The sequence below is a fragment of the Panthera leo genome, chromosome A1 (assembly GCF_018350215.1).
Source record: "Panthera leo isolate Ple1 chromosome A1, P.leo_Ple1_pat1.1, whole genome shotgun sequence".
Lineage (NCBI taxonomy): Eukaryota > Metazoa > Chordata > Mammalia > Carnivora > Felidae > Panthera > Panthera leo.
Window position 1 is genome coordinate 69,842,962 of NC_056679.1, and position 16,916 is coordinate 69,859,877.

Here is a 16,916-nt window from a genome sequence, read left to right on the forward strand (position 1 = left end):
CTTCCTTGATTTATCTGCATGGCTATAAAAGCTGCTTGATAGGCTGAGATAAAAATTCTTCACAGAACTTTTAGTCCATTTTCAAAATGGTGCACTTCTCAACATTGCCAATAGGCCCCCGGCACTGTTGCTGGGGGGTGGGGGGAAGGGGGGAAGACAGTGCAGCTTGCAATAAAACAGAAGGGGCTTCTGAAGCCAGAAGTTAACCAGTGTGGCCCAGTGAGACCTCTTGCACTCCTGTCCTGCACACGACTCTCACTACATACCTACTCCTGCCAGGAACTGCATAAAGTGGTTAAATTTGAAGGAAGAATCCTCATTATCCTATAATTAGGGGTGGGCACAGGAAATTAGCGGCTGCCTCCCTTCCTCACATGCAAATATTGTTAGCGGTTATATGTTCCTTCTCTCTACAGACTTATACTGAGCCTGTCCAGATGCACTGTGCCCGGGTCTTCAGGACACCAAGATAGCGGGGACGTGGCCCCCACCCCAGAGAGCTCACAATCCAGAGGGGAGACAGACGTGTGAATGATGGGAGCAGAATGACGGACAGCAATGGGAACCTAGGAAAGGCGTCTGACCCCCTAGAATGAACCTGCTCCCCCCTAGTTACAGTATAAGCTCCACAGAGGCAAAGATTTCCATTTTATTTATTGCTCTCCCCAACGCCTAGAACAGGACCTGGCATGGGGTAGGCACCCAATAAACACGTGTTGGTTGAGTGAAGGAACCGACAATGTGGGGTGCTTCTTAGAGGAGGCTATTAGAGTCAAGTCTAGGAAAAGAACAAGTCAGCCAGGATTCAGGGTGGACTGGGGATTCCTTGGAGAGAAAATGAAGACACCAATGCTCCCGAATAGAACCACATTTTGTGGGGCCTGAAATTTGCATATTTGGGGGAAGAAGGGGTTGAAAAAAATCAAAATTATGAATATAAAGTTGCAGGAGGCCCTCCCAGGGCCTTGGAAGGGATCTTGAAACTGAAGCTTTCTTAGCTGCAGGATAAATCCTCCTCTGAACACAGTGAGTTCTGGAAGCAGCAAGCAATTCAGGATACCTGGGGCAGAGGTGCACAAAGGGGCCAGGGTGGCAGGTCGAGGCCCTGGGGCACCAGTCCCTAGGGGTGCTACACCATCACTGGAAATCCTACATTTATGAGAACTCCTTTCTGAAAGGGTACTCTGTGTGGCTGCCCAGAGCACACGAATAAGGTACCCAGAAGTGAGCACTGGGACTCTGCAACGGACGAGGCTGAGAAGCCTTGGATGCTTAACTGTAGAAGCCTGGTTTCTCTGACTAGGTGGCCAATGCTGGAGTCAGAGCGGAACAGCCCTGCGCAGCAGTCCCTGCCCCACATCTGCCCCCAGTGGCCCTCAGTCTCCCTAAAATAGTACACAATTTGAATAGCGCCTGTTTGAGGCCAAACCAGTGATTGGCTCGCCTGGGGTGTCCACATGTCCCTGAACTGCAGCCTGCACTGGAAGACGAGGCCACAGTGGCAGGTGGGCCACAAGGAGAAGGGCCCTAAGAAAGGAAACTGGTGCATGAGGAAGGGTGCTGAGCAGGCACAGCACTAGGTCCCCTACCATCCTCCAGCCCTGGAAAGCGACCTCCCATTGTGTTGTCATAGACATGCTCTTCTTTCCCTCAACCCAGGACATATAAACTTAGAGGAGATCATGACAATCCAAATATCATCACATTCCCCTTCAGTAATACATGTTCATCAGTGTGTGCAGGAACAATGGTCTCAGCAGCGGCTTAGAAGCACAAGCTTGTTTAAAAGGAGCAGGAGGTTCGGTAACATTGGAACCACAATGTGCAAACATCAGAACCTGAGAATATCTGGTCTAAGCCTCTCGTCTTACAGATAGGGACACCCAGAAGCGTGGGGGTTCCATGACTGTCCTGGGGCCCAGGAGGAGTTGCTGGTGAGGCTGGGTCTGGATCCCAGGTCCTGACCCCTGGTCCATGCTCTTCCCCTCGGCCTCTTCATTCTGATTTTTTGCACTTTCACTAACAACATGCACAAGCACACGATATAAAACACTGGAGGAGAAAGAGAACCTCATCTAAGCTCGGACTGACAAGCAAGCTCAAACCTGAGCATTCCCACACAGTTAATTAACTGGCAAATGTTTAGAAGAATGCATCACAGACACCAAAGTCGCAGACATCTAAATATATTTCTCACGCTTAAGTGTGGTGTAATCCTGAGAGCAGAATTACAGCAAGAATGACACACTTGTGAATACAGTTTTTTTATATTATAAACACTGATAAGATGTTGAGTTCCCTTTTCACACGGCACTAAAAAAAGCACTCAAATGAGAGACATTGTCACTGAATGAAGATTTCATTTAATTAGGCATGTCAGCATTAGCAAAACTTGGACACTCAACATCAGTCTGATGGAAGGAAGAGTCTGGCTTTTGTATTTGTCAGGTTTATAAATAACTGTGGTTTTCCAAAAATCATTATCCTATTACTAAAATAAACAGAATTAAAAGACTCAGTGCAAACTGTCAAATCAGTAACATCTAGAAAATGGGATAAGAGAAACATAATGATGCAAATTGAGGTAATAAAGATAATAGCAATTAATGAAGACCCACAGAGCTGCCTGCACTCAGTCAGCTGTGCTCAGTTGGGGTGTGCGGAGAATGCTAATGAAGGATGGGCCAGACAGGGATGGCGGGGACTCCTCTGCTCAGTGCCCGCCAGGCACCCAAGAGGAGAGCAAGTGGCATTGGGATCTCATCCTTGCAAAGACAGTACCTAGGGCTTTCTACCCTGACGTGGGGCATGGGCTAAGAGAGGCAGAGAAGATCCTACCCTGACGTGGGGCATGGGCTAAGGGAGGCAGAGAAGAGTGTACAGAGAAGAGAGACTGATAGCCGGCGGGGGGAGCTCAGCATGTGTCTCTCACGCACACATCCGTCTCAGCCGCAAATTCTGCCTGCCATTTTTGCACAAGTTAAAAGCAATAACGAAAGCAAAAAAAGAAAAAGAGGCACCATGGTAATTGTATAAATAATTCTATCGGAAACCTGAACTACAGAGTCTTTTCCGGCCAATAATTTCCCTCCTTTCTAGCATTTTGCTTGAAATTCTTAATACTTGCTTATGTCAACAAAAGCTGTTTTTGGAACTCTGAAATGAACAGGTCAAGTAAGTAAGCTAAAAGGCTCTAAAGGCCCAATACAGTCAGATTTCAAAACAACTTTAAGCTACTTATTTGACGATACTGGGAGCAAGGGATGGAACATTCATAACACGTATTTGGTTCTCAGAAGAGTTTCTGTAGACCTCATCACCAGAAAGGCTGTTCAGAGACCTGCTAAAGGCAGGTGTGGAGAGTTAGGATCCATTGGTGGAGGGAGTGCCAGGCAGAAGGGAGTGCATTCTAGCAGTCCAATGGTTCTCAAGGTGAGTCCCAGACCAGCAGCTTCAGCAATATCTGGAACTCATTTGAAATGCAAATTCACCCCAAACTTCCTGAACCAGAAATTTTGGGGGTAGAGCAGCAATCTGGGTTTTAACAAAGCCCCCAGGTGATTCTAATGCTCATCCTAGTTTGAGAAACCCTTTACTAGTTTGCTTTTGTGTATGTTTGAGAATTTCACATTAAAAAGTGTTTTCAGGACACTTGGGTGGCTCAGTGGGTTAAGTGACTCTTGATTTCAGCTCAGATCATGACCTAATGGTTTGTAAGATCAAGCCCAATGTTGGGCTCTGTGCTGACAGATTGGGCCTCCTTGGGATTCTCTCTCTCCCTCTCTCTCTCTCTCTGCCTCTCCCCTGCTTGTGCACATGCATGCACGCACACACACACATTCTCCCTCTCTCTCTCAAAATAAATAAATAAACATCAAACAAAAAAGTATTTTCAAGAAACCCTAGCTCCACTGCTTACTGGCTATGTGGCCTTGGGGCAAGTTGCTAAATCTCCCTATCTACAATGGAAAATGGAAAAAGTAACAAGTTCTCTACCATCATCACAGGGTTACTAAAGGATTTCAATACATAGTGCCTCTTCAGAGCATGAATGAAATGGTGGTCGTGGGGAATAATACAAAGTTGTGTCATTCACACACAAGAGGATTTTAGTGGCTGCAACATATGTGTGTCCTTATCTCACTAAACCTCCTCCCAAATTTTATGTATCATCGCCACTTCACAGATGAGGAAACTGCAGCTCAGAGGGGTTACATCAACTAGTGAAGGTCACACAGATGGTGCCCCTTGGATCTCCTGGCTCCAAGCCCAGGACCTTTCCCATGACCCACCTGCAACAAGCACGATGGAATGTCAGAGTTCTAGAACCGGAAATGCTTCCCCAGTGTCTCCACTTCCCTTTGTATGAGAACTTCATAGCACCGCTCCCCCCTGTGCTGCCTCAGCCACCACACCTCCAGGGAGGCAGATGCCTGAGACTTTCTGACCATCTCTGACATCTAGAAATGTAAACCCCATTGAACTGCCCAGGCTCCGTGATCTCGCCAAGGGAGAGATACAAGACACAGAAAGAGTCCTTTCCATGAAAGATACTCATTTTCAGCCTCAAGAACATTAAAAATCACACTGCAAAATACTAAATCCTCCAGAAGAACCAGGTTTGAATGCTGGGGCATATATTAATGTCATTTATAAGCATATAAATGGTATTTATACTTTACCAATAACTAGTTCAAGGATTATCTTTATAAGGAAAGCCCAACTTTACACTTAAATAGTCATTTTTCCTCCACAGATTCATAAATATGGTACCCCATCCAATGGCTCACCCCACTCAAATGACAACTTTCTGGTTTGACGTGTATAAGTTTTGGAATATGTAAGTCTATAGACCTGCACTGTTCAATACAGTGCCTAGTAGTCACTAGCCACATGTGGCCATTCTGAATTCAGAAATGCTATAGGCATAAAATTTCAAAGATTTGGAAGGAATAAAAGAATATACAATGCCTTATATCTCTATAAAGATCAAATGCTAAACTGATAATATTTCCACAATAATGGGTTATAATTAATTACATTGTTAAAATTAATCACACCCACTTCTTTTTATTTTAATTTGGCTTCCAAAAAATTTTTAATTACATATGTAGCTCAAATTGTATTTCTATTAAACAGTACTACTATAGACTGTAGGAAACTTTAAGATACTGGTAATTTTTAAAACTTCGAGGCAAAACAAAGGACAAACCGCTTTTTAAAACTGTTACTTTGTGGGGGGAGTGGGGAACAAGACATATTTTGGAAAAACTACCATACCGCACTAGGGACAAAACAGTCAGGTCTAGTCCTGGTTAATAAAGGAGGAGGCCTGCATTGTTCAGGGCTGCTAACAGCCTCCACCTCTCTTCCGTTTCTCCCCCAGAAAGAGGTATCTTCCTTGCCCTACATCTTACAGCGTCTCCACTACCTTTTCCACATAAAGTCAATTTACTGGATGCCGGTAAAAAGGTCCCACAATGAGTTTTTTCCAAATGTTTTTTCCAAAGAGAAAGGGGTTTGACTTTGTTCACCTAAGTTTGCCCTTCTGTCCTCAAGTAAGTACTCACATAAAATGTTAGCTAACAGTTTAGATTAATAATAACAGAAGAACTGGAGTGTTTCAGGGAATAGTACCCGCATCACATTTAGTCGAGCATGTGTCCCTTTTTACTGTTGGAAATTCATGCAACTCATTTGGATACTGGGGGCTACACCTTTGAGGGGGCTGGGGCTGGGAGACTGAAGAAGAATCCCCAGATCCAGTCTCTCCTGGAGGGCCCTTTCCGCAACCCATTCTTTGCTACTACATTCCCCAAAGAATGACCAGGACGGTGCCAAAAAAAGAAAAAAGGATGGGGTGGGGGCGTTATTGATACTATATCAGAGATGGAATATAAAGAAAGCAAAACCACTCACGGGTGACACCGGGGCATAGAACCCCCCCCCCCCCATGTGAGGGAGGCCGGAGTATAAGCCTGAGCTACAGTACAGCAAAGCCGTATAATAATTAAACATGCCAGAATAACAAGGCCATCATGGGCCTCAGGAGCACACGGCCTGTGGGAGAAAGTGCGGAGACGGTTTCAAAAGGCTTCTTGGAGGAGCTGGCTTGGGAGTCGGGACTCGAAGGGCACACAGGAATTCTCTGGCAGTGAAGCATGCCAGGTATAAAAGCGCCCTCAATGAGAGAACACAGAGCCTCCGTCAGGATGCATTTTGGAAGGTGCGGTAGAGGAGGCCAGCAAGCAAGTTCGGGGCTGGCTGCCAAGAATCAGAGAAGCCATGCTTCGCCTTCTGTGCAAAGGAAAGTTAGCAAAGGAGTTTATCTGTGTTTTGGAAAGCGCAGTCTGGCAGCATGTTGGAGCACGGCTCAGAGCAAGGGAAGACTGAACGTGGTAAGGTGACCGGGGCAGTCTAGACAACCTTTGGAGATGAGCCGTCTGGAGGGCAGTCACTACTATCTCCATCTGATAGAAACGCAATCTTGATTTAGAAATGTCAAGTAGGTTTAAACAACACAGGACCCAGGTCTCATGACTGAGTTCAGGGCTCTTTGCACCAGTCACTTCTGCTTCTCCCTTGGTAGGGACAATTGTCCATAGCAAGGAGATCCCAAAACAGAACTGGGGCCCGGCTCCTCCCAGGGAACCTGGCAAAACCCTCAGAGATCCAATGGTAAGTGGCACATACTCGTGTGGAAAGTGAGCACTAAAAACTTCTAAAGCCTCAAAATGTTACTCTAAGAGACACTTGGGACTAGCTATATCACATTACAGAGATATTTCAGAACTGTAATTTCCAAGCTTTCTTGGTTCTAAAATTATACTCACAGTAATATGTCATCTGTAGGCCTGTCGGGCCTTTGTGAATCTCCTGCATAGTTCTCCCTGCTAACAACTCCAAATTCCACGGCCACTCTTCTTTCTTTCCATTTCACTTGTCTCACTCATTATGTTGGGTAGCAATCCAATATCCCCTGTTCTGCAGCTCCTATAACTCACAGTCCAACCGGTTTTGAATAAACTAAATGTAGAACTTGAAACGAAAACTCCAGGTCTTGACCTGACTCCGTCACAGGTTATTCTGAGATCAAAGCTAATAACCTGGAACCCTGGAGTTTTAGCCCCAGAAGACAACTATGAGATTATCTGCTACATGTTTCTCATTCTACAGAGGAGAAAACTATGAAAGCCAGGTCTGGGGCAGGGGATGGGGAGGGAAGCATGATGATCAGCAGGGAAAAATATGTCTCTGGCCTCCACAGTGCCTTCTGTTAGGCCACCCATGCCACCTGCTACCTGTGACTAAGTCCAGCTGCCTTGTATTTAGCCATTACCTGTCAGCACACAGGGCAAAGAGCAGCCTCCTCTAAACACTACAGGGACCATAGTGCCCATCTTACTGGTCAGGGAATAAGCATTTCAGGGTTACACGGGATCATGCTGTAAATTAATAAAAAACAAATCTCGGGAAGGAAATAAGATGTCTCCAGACTCTTAGGTATTCGACTAATCGAAATTTCTATATAACTTTCTGGGAAGGTGATAAAATGTGGCACCCAAAATAAGAGGGACTCCCAATACCAATTAATCCTATTTTGTTCATGTTTCCAGCTCCTTTGGGCACAGCCGTCCTTCTCTTCATCTGCACCACTCAACCATTGTTGTTCTGTCACTTGTAAGTTCTTATTTCTCTAAAGATTTTTAAATTTTTTAAGGGCAAGGAGTTTTTGAACCTTTGTTTTTCATCTTTATACCAATGCTAAGCTTAAGTAAATATGTTCATTTTTGTTAATGAATTGTATGTCAGTGTCCAGGTGTGAATTTTGAAAAACCTGACTGGAAGCCAAAAACCCTGGCTCTGCTGCTTAGTAAAGATGTAGACATAACTTTAACCAAGTTACCCAACCTCTCTGTGCTTGGTGTCCTCATTTGTGTAAAAAAAAAAAAAAAAGCAAAAAACCCCACAATAATAGTACTTGCCTCCTAGAATTGTGAGAATTGAAATAATCTGTTTAACAGGCTTAAAACCATGCCTGGCACAGAGCAGAGCACTATATAAATATTTTTGTTATTACTACAAAAAACAGAAGAAAGCAATTGGTACTACCTTGTCATAAAAAAACCAGTGATTGGCCACTCTGCCTCCATGTTGATGAACAACATAAGAAGCAGGGTGGTTTTGTGTGTTCTAGATAAGCAAGAATCTCAGAAAGTAAGAGTGGCTGTGCTGTAATGGATAGTGACACGGTTGTAAAAGCCCCTTCTCTGTGACAGTTTTCCATGCCTGCAAGGTTAGTCAATTCACCCCGGCCCTTTCTAAGCATGCACGTTCCAAAGATTCCTTCCCCTACGGCACCGCAAAACATGTGGCATCTTCGGGGCCTCATTCATGCTAACTGTTCACCTGAACGGTCAGGGGCCCCTATGCCTTCTGTAAAACGGGGCTAGGACTGCTTTGGACGCTAAAAATTCGAGGACATGTTCTTCCTGGAGCTGATGATGATTTAAGTGCTGTCTGCCTAAGTGGAAAAGGATGGGTGAGATTAGCACTCACTGTGCCTAATAAATACCAGGTGAAAGCCCCTCATTAGCCAGACCTTGCCTCTTGGTGAAAGGAAGACTGCTGGTAAGTGTAAGTCTGGCACATCGTAGGGCTTGTAAATGTAGGCTGAATAAAAAAATGAATAAACAAATCAAGGGGAAAACCAACAAGCGTAGTGAAGGCTTATGGCTCTGAATAAGTGAACGTTCCTGATTTCGTCATCCGGGAATACCTCACTACACAAAGCGTACAGGAACTTCTTTCCTTCAGCACTCAGTATTTTAAAAACAAAAAAACTACTTACAAAGTATCACCAATGTAATTAATATCATTAATCATTTCTAAAGATGCCTATAGGGCCGAAGGACTTTATAAGCATAATTGAATTAACTCAGTTACAGCCATCTGAAGTTTTATAGGATCTGTACAACAACATGATCATGGCCCATAACCTTCAACTTCAGCGTCTGTGTCTTTTTTTTTTTTTAATTTTTTTTTAATGTTTATTTATTTCTGAGACAGAGAGAGAGACTGAGCGGGGGAGGGGCAGAGAGAGAGGATGACACAATCCGAAGCAGGATCCAGGCTCTGAGCTGTCAGCACAGAGCCCGACGCGGGGCTCGAACTCACAAACCCGTGAGATCATGCCCTGAGCCGAGAACTCACAAACCTGTGAGATCATGCCCTGAGCCAAAGTTGGTAGCTCAACCGACTGGGCCACCCAGGCGCCCCCCGGGGTCTGTGTCTTAATTCACTCCTTTGGCTATTTCTAGAGTAAACAGAACTTCAGGGAGAGAGAAGGTTTTCCCAGGCAATACACCTACTCATCCAGCCAGAAGCTGGGCCTCCTGCCCTCAGGGTTTCTCAAGCAGTCAGCTAATCATGTGTTTATTCAGGTATCAGAAGTGAGAACTCAGGCTGGGTTTTGAATACCTGAAGAGCCCAGAAAACATAACACAGAGAAAAGCTGTCTCTAAGAAGACATGTTTCAGAAAATACTTCATGAGTATGGCTAACACATGAAAATTCAGCTCTTCTTCATCTTCACATCTTTCAACCTCCCCAAGTCCCCAAATAAGACCTGTGCTGCAGTCCTCCGACGCCTCTCGAAAGTAACCCAGCAAAAGGGCACCACAAACGACATACCCCGGCCACTTCTTCTGACTCTGATGCCACATCCTGTTCCTCTAAATTACTGAGCAGTAACAATGAGAATAAATTAGTTCCAGGAATTTAGAGTTGGGAGGGGGTGGGTGGGCAAAAATACGTATTCAAATGGAAGCAGGGTAACTAACCTGCCGACGTCAAGAACATCCTGATTGCTCCCCTGTTAGCCATTCACACAGCCCACGAAGTCATTTTCCAATGGGGTTGGCAGTGAGCCTGCTCAGGCGTGGAGAAGTTTCACCAGGCGCTGCCTCCCCCGCTTACTGTCCCAATGAGGGGACGAGGCCCACTTATGAAGGTGTCTGGAAGTTGAACCTTGCAGCCTCGGAAACTTCATAACGTCCAATGCTTCTCTAAGAAGCACCGGCTTTACCTAGCACCGAACAAGCAGCGACACTACTAAGGGAGCCCTTAACTGCTGCCCTGGCAGAGGAGAAACAAACATTATTGCCAAAGAAAAGCAGCAAGAGGACACTTCTGATAGAAGTTTTACAGAACAAATACTGTAAGACATATTTATAGTCAGCCCGCAAAGTCATTTTTCAATGACTGTACCTTGTACTAATTGCAAAGAATTGGAAACAAATAACCATCAAATTATGATACTGCTATAGAACTGAGTACCATACAGCCATTAATAATGACATAAATCTATAGATGGTGACAAATGTGTTTTTGATATGTTCTGGGAGAATATTAATGCAGAAATCTATAGTATAGTACATTTTCCAAACACACATACCACAATGTTATATTTTTATACACACAGGAGAAAGTCTGAAAGTATATACACCAGGGGCACCTGGCTGGCTCAGTCAGTAGAGCATGTGATACTCGATCTCAGGGTCGTGAGTTCAAGCCCCATGTTGGGTGTAAAGATTACTAAAAAAATAGACAAAACAAAAAGAAAGTGTATAAACCAAATAATTAATTTGGGGCACTTCTGGAGTAAAGGTAAGGGCACTTTGTTTTTCCCTATTTCTACACTATATTTCTTATTACATGCATTAATTGATTTTGTGCCTTCTAAATTAGGTAACATTTTCCCCAAGGACTGATTCGTACATAACTAAAATCGGCAAAAGTTGATTTCAAAATGCTTTGCCTGGGATAAAGTAAGTTACTTACATTCAAATGTTACAAATGCATTCTCACCAAGTACGTGGGCTACTAACATAATAATGCAGAACAACAGCGCTACAACAAATAGATCTCATGACTGTGCTGGCATACTTTTTAAAAAACATCTTGAAAAAAGCCTGTATTCCAAGCAGTTTATTGAATTTTCATTTGCAGTGAGCAGCGATAATCACAAGTAAGAAGATCTGCCCTGGGCAAAGGCTTAAATATCCTTGCCTCTCTTACCAATGTTAGCTCTTTTTATCTTGCTCACGCAGTGGAAGAAGAGAAAAAAAACACTATCAGATAAGAAACAGTTCCTTGTTGTATCACTGTTGCCTTCACCTTTCCCTCACATCTCTCTGCAAGTGCACAGAGCCCAAGCTCCCCATGCTGCCAGCAGCTTCTGGGCCCACCAGGAGCAGCCTGCACACCCTTTACAGTGGAAAAAAAACTCCCAGTGTAACTGCCTGGGGTGAGATTGACATAAACAAGTAACTGAGCTAGAAAGAGAAGGAAGTTTTTTATTAAGTAATCCCTACGCCCACCGTAGGGTTCCCACTCAGGACGCCAAGATCAAGAGCCACATGCTCAGGACGCCGGGTGGCTCAGTCGGTTAAGCATCCAACTTCGGCTCAGGTCATGATCTCTCAGTTAAAGAGTCCAAGCGCCATGTCAGGCTCTGGGCCGACAGCTCAGAGCCTGGAGCCTGCTTCAGATTCTGTGTCTCCCTCTCTCTCTGCTCCTCAGTCCCCTTCTAAAAATAAATAAACATTAAAAAAAAAAAAAAAAAAAGAGCCACATACTCTTTCCACTGAGCCAGCCAGGTGATCCGAGAAGGAAATATTTTAAAAATCACTTGTCTGATTAAAAAAAAAAAAAAAAAAAAAAAATCACACAGCGTCTTTCTGTAGTGTATTTAAGCCTCTGGATAAATATTTCCACACATCTGGAGAAACACTGACAAAAGACTTTTAAGAATATTCACAAGGGAACCTAAACCACACCACTTCCTCCAAGAAATCATAAGCTACATCAGCTAGGAGCTTTAACCAGTTAAATATATCCAGCATGGAAGGGGCTCGAGCTGCTCAATAGATAAATGAACTATTGTGCTGGCAGAAAGAAATCCAAGATAATGAGTAACATCTCTAAACAATATACCAGGGGGAAGAAAACTAAATCCCTCGGATGAAAATCTACAGTGAAAAAGCTCATCATATCTACTGACTTTCTCAGTTCATAGTTAGCAGTATAATTTTCAAAGCCAAACAGTATAAGGCAGCCTCACAGGTCACCGAAGAAAACAATTTAATTCAAATCCAACCCATTACAGGGAAGGTTAAGTTCAGATTACTAAAGACACTAATTGAAAATTAAGTTAATTAACTATAGCAATCGAACCTCTGTTAAAAAAAAAAAATCACTATATAAAATCACTAAGTACTTGTTTAACAATCCCTTTAACAGGTCATTTGAAAGGCTCAATTGTCCCTCTGCAGTGCATGCTGGTGGTTTTTTGCAGTTTGCTTAAAAAATTATGTGCCTTTATTGTACTAAAGAAATTCCGAGAGGGAGCACAGCCTACTCATTGATGATAACAACACAACCATTTTTCACATTCCTGCCTTACACAGTCTACCCAGAGCGCTTTGAATTTATCCCAACTACCCGGAGTTTAGCTAATGATAAGAAGGGAACAGAAACTTTTCCAGCAATTGGTTCAAAGTTTAGGTTATTTCTTACTTTGTTCAAGGCTACCCTATTAAAATGCGTGACTGAGAACGCATGTGACTTCATTATGTTCCTTAAACCACCACCCCCATGTCATCTTAATTTTCACAACCATATAAATACATAATGTAAACACGTTTTCATCTTGCAAAGGACTTCTTTGCCAACCCTGTGGAAAGCATTTGCAATGCGCCTCCCTGGGTTTATGTTTGGCCACGCTGCTGCTAGGTGGGACATAATTTTGAACAATACAAAGTTGTTCTATACAAAGCAGCCTCCTGGAAACCACATTCGCCCAGAAAATGTCAACATTATCTTTCCTCCCAAAGAAAAATCAAAGTGCAACCAAAGTGAATCTGCAGAAGGAAGGAGAGAGTTCGCAAGAGACAGGCAGAACAGAGCAAGTTTTAAAACCAGAGTGCCAGAAGGCAGTGGGTGCGCACCCACGGGAAAAGCACCCGGTGGAGAAGACAACAGACGACCCCTCTCACCAGCACTGGCCCTGGGCTCTCCGCTTCCACTTCCCCGGGAGCCGCATCCTTGCGCTGCAGGGGGGATTCAATCACCAGCTCCTTTTTGACGCTTCTACTGCTTGTCCTGCATTTATCAGCCTGCATTCTCGGCTGGAAACGCAAATCAGACAGTCTGCAACAGGGACAGCTGCGAGTCCCTGGCAGTGCGAGGCACACGCATGCCACCGGCCCGAGGAAGGAAAGGAAGCTGGCTTCCCGAGCGCAGTGGTCAGCCGGCTGGCTGGGTCGGCAGGGCCCGCGGGGGTAGGAGGGCAGGCCAGCGAGGGCCGGCCCCCAGGGCTGTTACTACTGCTCAGAAAATGGGAGGTTCCCACACGCCGGCCGCAGGAAAACAAACCCGAACTGTACAACACACAGTGTGCTGCCTCTCTGATAAAGACCGGCCTCATTGTGTCGGTTCCGCACGGCGTGGGCCACATGGAGCCGAATCAAAACAGTGCAGTGTTTAAAAGAAAATAAGTCACAGTTAGACTCTTTCATGATTACTTCAAATCTGAAGCTCCTGGAGTTGAAGACACAGCTAGGTTGTCTGGGCGTTCTAAAATTCCTGTCGTTTCTGGATGCTTTCCTCCACGGTTAGGGCTAAACACCAAATGCTTGGCTGATGACCAAAACAGGGAAGGGCAAAGAGTGAGGGGTTCCCATAACCTGCATGTGTAGGTGTGCAGGTGTAAGGAAAGAGTTTCCCCCGCAAGATAGACCTCAGCACGTGAAACTTAATTTATCTATTTTATGCCACAAAGACGAGGTCATCAAACAGTTTCATGGGACGCTACATATCATGGTAAATGCTTTTCTTAAACAGAATATTACTTTAAATCAACAGGTGCATGGGTAATGAGCCCAGGATTGGAAACTGAGAGGATCACAGTAAAAATATAAGGCAGGGTCTCTCCCTTCAAGAAAAGTCAGAACTAGTTGGGAAGGCAAGGTGAATACACATCATATATGACAGATTAATATAATTAATACAGAGTTACACAAAAGCACAGGAGAGTAGCTGGGTCACCATCCCATGCTTCAACGGTGATAGCACCCAAAATGTGTTTTCCCAAAGCCTGCTATTTCTTCACATTATTAGTGGAATAAGTTTTTAATCATTTAAAAATCTAAAGGAAAAACTAAAACAGAAGTCTTAAGGAATTTATTTAAAAATTACACGGAAAATGAGTGTTAAAATGGGATTGATACTAATCTGCACATCTTGGGATCCTGCAAAACTTCTCCCAGTTAGTTACTCTGCTTATTTCCTTGAAATCAGAGGATTTAGTAACAGTAGATAATAAAAGTAGTAGTAATAATAAGTAAACAATGGAACTAAGTGTTATTTAGCAAAAATAGGTGCCATAAGGTATATTACCCAAGGAAATGCATAAACTATCATAAAAGATACAGGTACAAGGCTCCCGCTTTCCAGACAAAGTATTTGAGGCAGGAAGGGCTCAGAGGGGCATCACCAGAGCCAAGACGGTGCTCTATGCCCCCGTGTCCTCTTTTTTTCCCACCATGGCCTGCCGAGCCACTCCAGTCTTTATCACTCAAACACCAGGAATCCTGAGTGTGAACATTAATTGTGTAATCAGTCACAAGGGTTCAACTAGTCCATTAAAAAATTAAGTTTCTACAATTATTTTTTTTTTATATTTTATTTTAGAGAGAGAGCATGGGTAGGGGAGAGGGGCAGAGGGAGGGAGGGAGAGGAAGAGAGAGAGAGAGAGAAAGAGAGAGAGAGACAGAGAATCCCAAACAGGCTTCATGCTCAGCGCAGAGCCCAACTTGGGGCACAATCTCACGACCCTGATATTGTGACCCGAACCAAAATCAAGAGTTGAACACTCAACTGACTGAGCCACACAGGCTCCCCTACAATAATTTTTTTAACTACTCCATTTCTCAACCTTGGCTCATCTTTCAGGGTAAATATACACCCACTTGCCAAATCTAGGTTCGAAAATAATATGATATATGAATTTTAAAACTCTATCTTCATAAAGTTACAAGAGGACAAAAAAAAAAAAAAAAAACCCAAAACACAGAGCTTCAGTTACATAAATACAGAATTAAAGTAGCAGTTAAATAAAAACTTATAAATGTCCTATAAATCAGAAGAGGCAAGAAAGTCTGAAGCCACGGAGTCTCAGTTAAGTACAGCATAACCAACAACTTGAGCAACTTTTTGAATTCACTTGAGAAGTTGTAAATAACCCAATTCTTCCTCAATTCCCCATCTTCCTTAATTCACTGGCAGATCAGGACTTTGAGAGAAATGCTACCCTGTGTATTTAGTTAAAATACTCTGACATTCTGGGTGTCTGGGTGGCTCAGTGGGTTGAATGTCCGACTTCAACTCAGGTCATGATCTCACAGATCATGAGTTCCAGCCCCGCATCGGGCCCTGTGCTGACAGCACAGGGCCTGGAGCCTGCTTTGGATCCTCTTGTCCCTGCCCCACCCCCACTGATGTGAGCACACGTGTTCTGTCTTCTCCCTCCCTCTCTCAAAAATGAATAAACATTAAAAAAAAAAAATACTCTGACATTCTGTAAGTAATAAATATGAACTTAAACGGTTGTTTGTTGTATGAACACTACAAGTGTCCAGCATGGATAATTTAAGTAATCTTTGTAACAACCAAGCAGGTAACACGATTATCCCTATTTTACAGATGCAGAAACTGATGTACAGAGGGGTTCCACATGTGCAGAAGGTGCTACAGTGAATGGGGACAATATGGATCCAGTGTACACACTCTTAACCAAGATACTATGAACCAATTGTCTATTCCAATTATGCCAACTGTTAAAAAGCAAAATATGGAAAAGCTACTGATCAGCAATTAAAGATAAAGGCAGCATCTGGGTTTAGTCCCATCAAGGTAATGTAGTGAAGAGGTAAAAAGGTAAAAATGGCATAGCACAGTGCCAGGTACATAGGAGGTATTCATTTAATGGTAATTACTGTTATTGTTGTTATTCCCAGCTGAAGAAATTAGCCTTCATCTTAAATTCAGGGCTTTGGCTATGTGATCTAAAATGACAGTTTCACCAACCATATTGTGACAATACATTACAAAGTGCTTCAATTTAAAATCAATTAAAAAAAAAAAATAAAAAAAAAAAAAAATAAAATAAAATCAATTGCTCTTGGGATGCCTGGGTGGCTCAGTCGGTTAAGTGTCCGACTGCATCTCAGGTCATGCTCTCGCAGTCCATGAGTTCCAGCCCCACATTAGGCTCTGTGCTGACAGCTCAGAGCCTGGACCCTGCTTCCGATTCTGTGTCTCCTTCTGTCTCTGCCCCTCCCCGACTTGTGCTCTATCTCTGTCTCTCTCTCTCAAAAATAATAAACATTAAAAAGTCTTTAAAAATTTTTTTAATTTAATTAAGTTAAATAATTAATTAAATTAAATTTTAATTAAAATTTGTTAATTAAAACATTTCTTGAATCAACTGCTCTTGGGGTGCCTAGGCAGCTCAGTCAGTTGAGCATCTGACTTCCACTCAGGTCATGATCTTGCAGTTCACGAGTTCAACCCCATATTGGGCTTGTTGCTGTCAGCGCAGAGGCAGAGCCCACTTTGGATCCTCTGTCCACCCCCCCCCCCCCACTGGCACTCTCTCTTTCAAAAATAAATAAACATTTTTTTAAAAATTAATAAAATCAACTGTTCTTTACTCTTTGCTGCTTGATTATGACAGCTGCCTTCTAACAGTCATCTTGAACCCCACATACTCATCCAATGAGCCAGGCATCTCCTTCTTACAGTTTTCCTGTATTTTTCAAAATTTTAGCAATAAATTGATATTTCTTTTGTAA

The 16,916-nt window shown here is 43.4% G+C and overlaps 1 protein-coding gene across 13 annotated transcripts in view; it reads right to left on the bottom strand.

Annotated features, from left to right (window-relative positions):
• The window catches only part of DOCK9 (dedicator of cytokinesis 9), a 333,584-nt gene that overhangs the window by 211,400 nt on the left and 105,268 nt on the right, over positions 1-16,916 (bottom strand). For 4 of the 13 annotated variants that reach the window (XM_042929604.1, XM_042929546.1, XM_042929564.1 and 1 more), the window contains exon 1: positions 13,059-13,319. The exons of the other annotated variants lie outside the window; for them this stretch is intronic. In XM_042929604.1, the coding sequence (XP_042785538.1) occupies positions 13,059-13,184 (126 nt within the window). In that variant the 5' untranslated portion in view covers positions 13,185-13,319. Of the gene's footprint in view, positions 1-13,058; positions 13,320-16,916 lie in introns of those variants that run through there. 13 annotated transcript variants of the gene reach the window in all.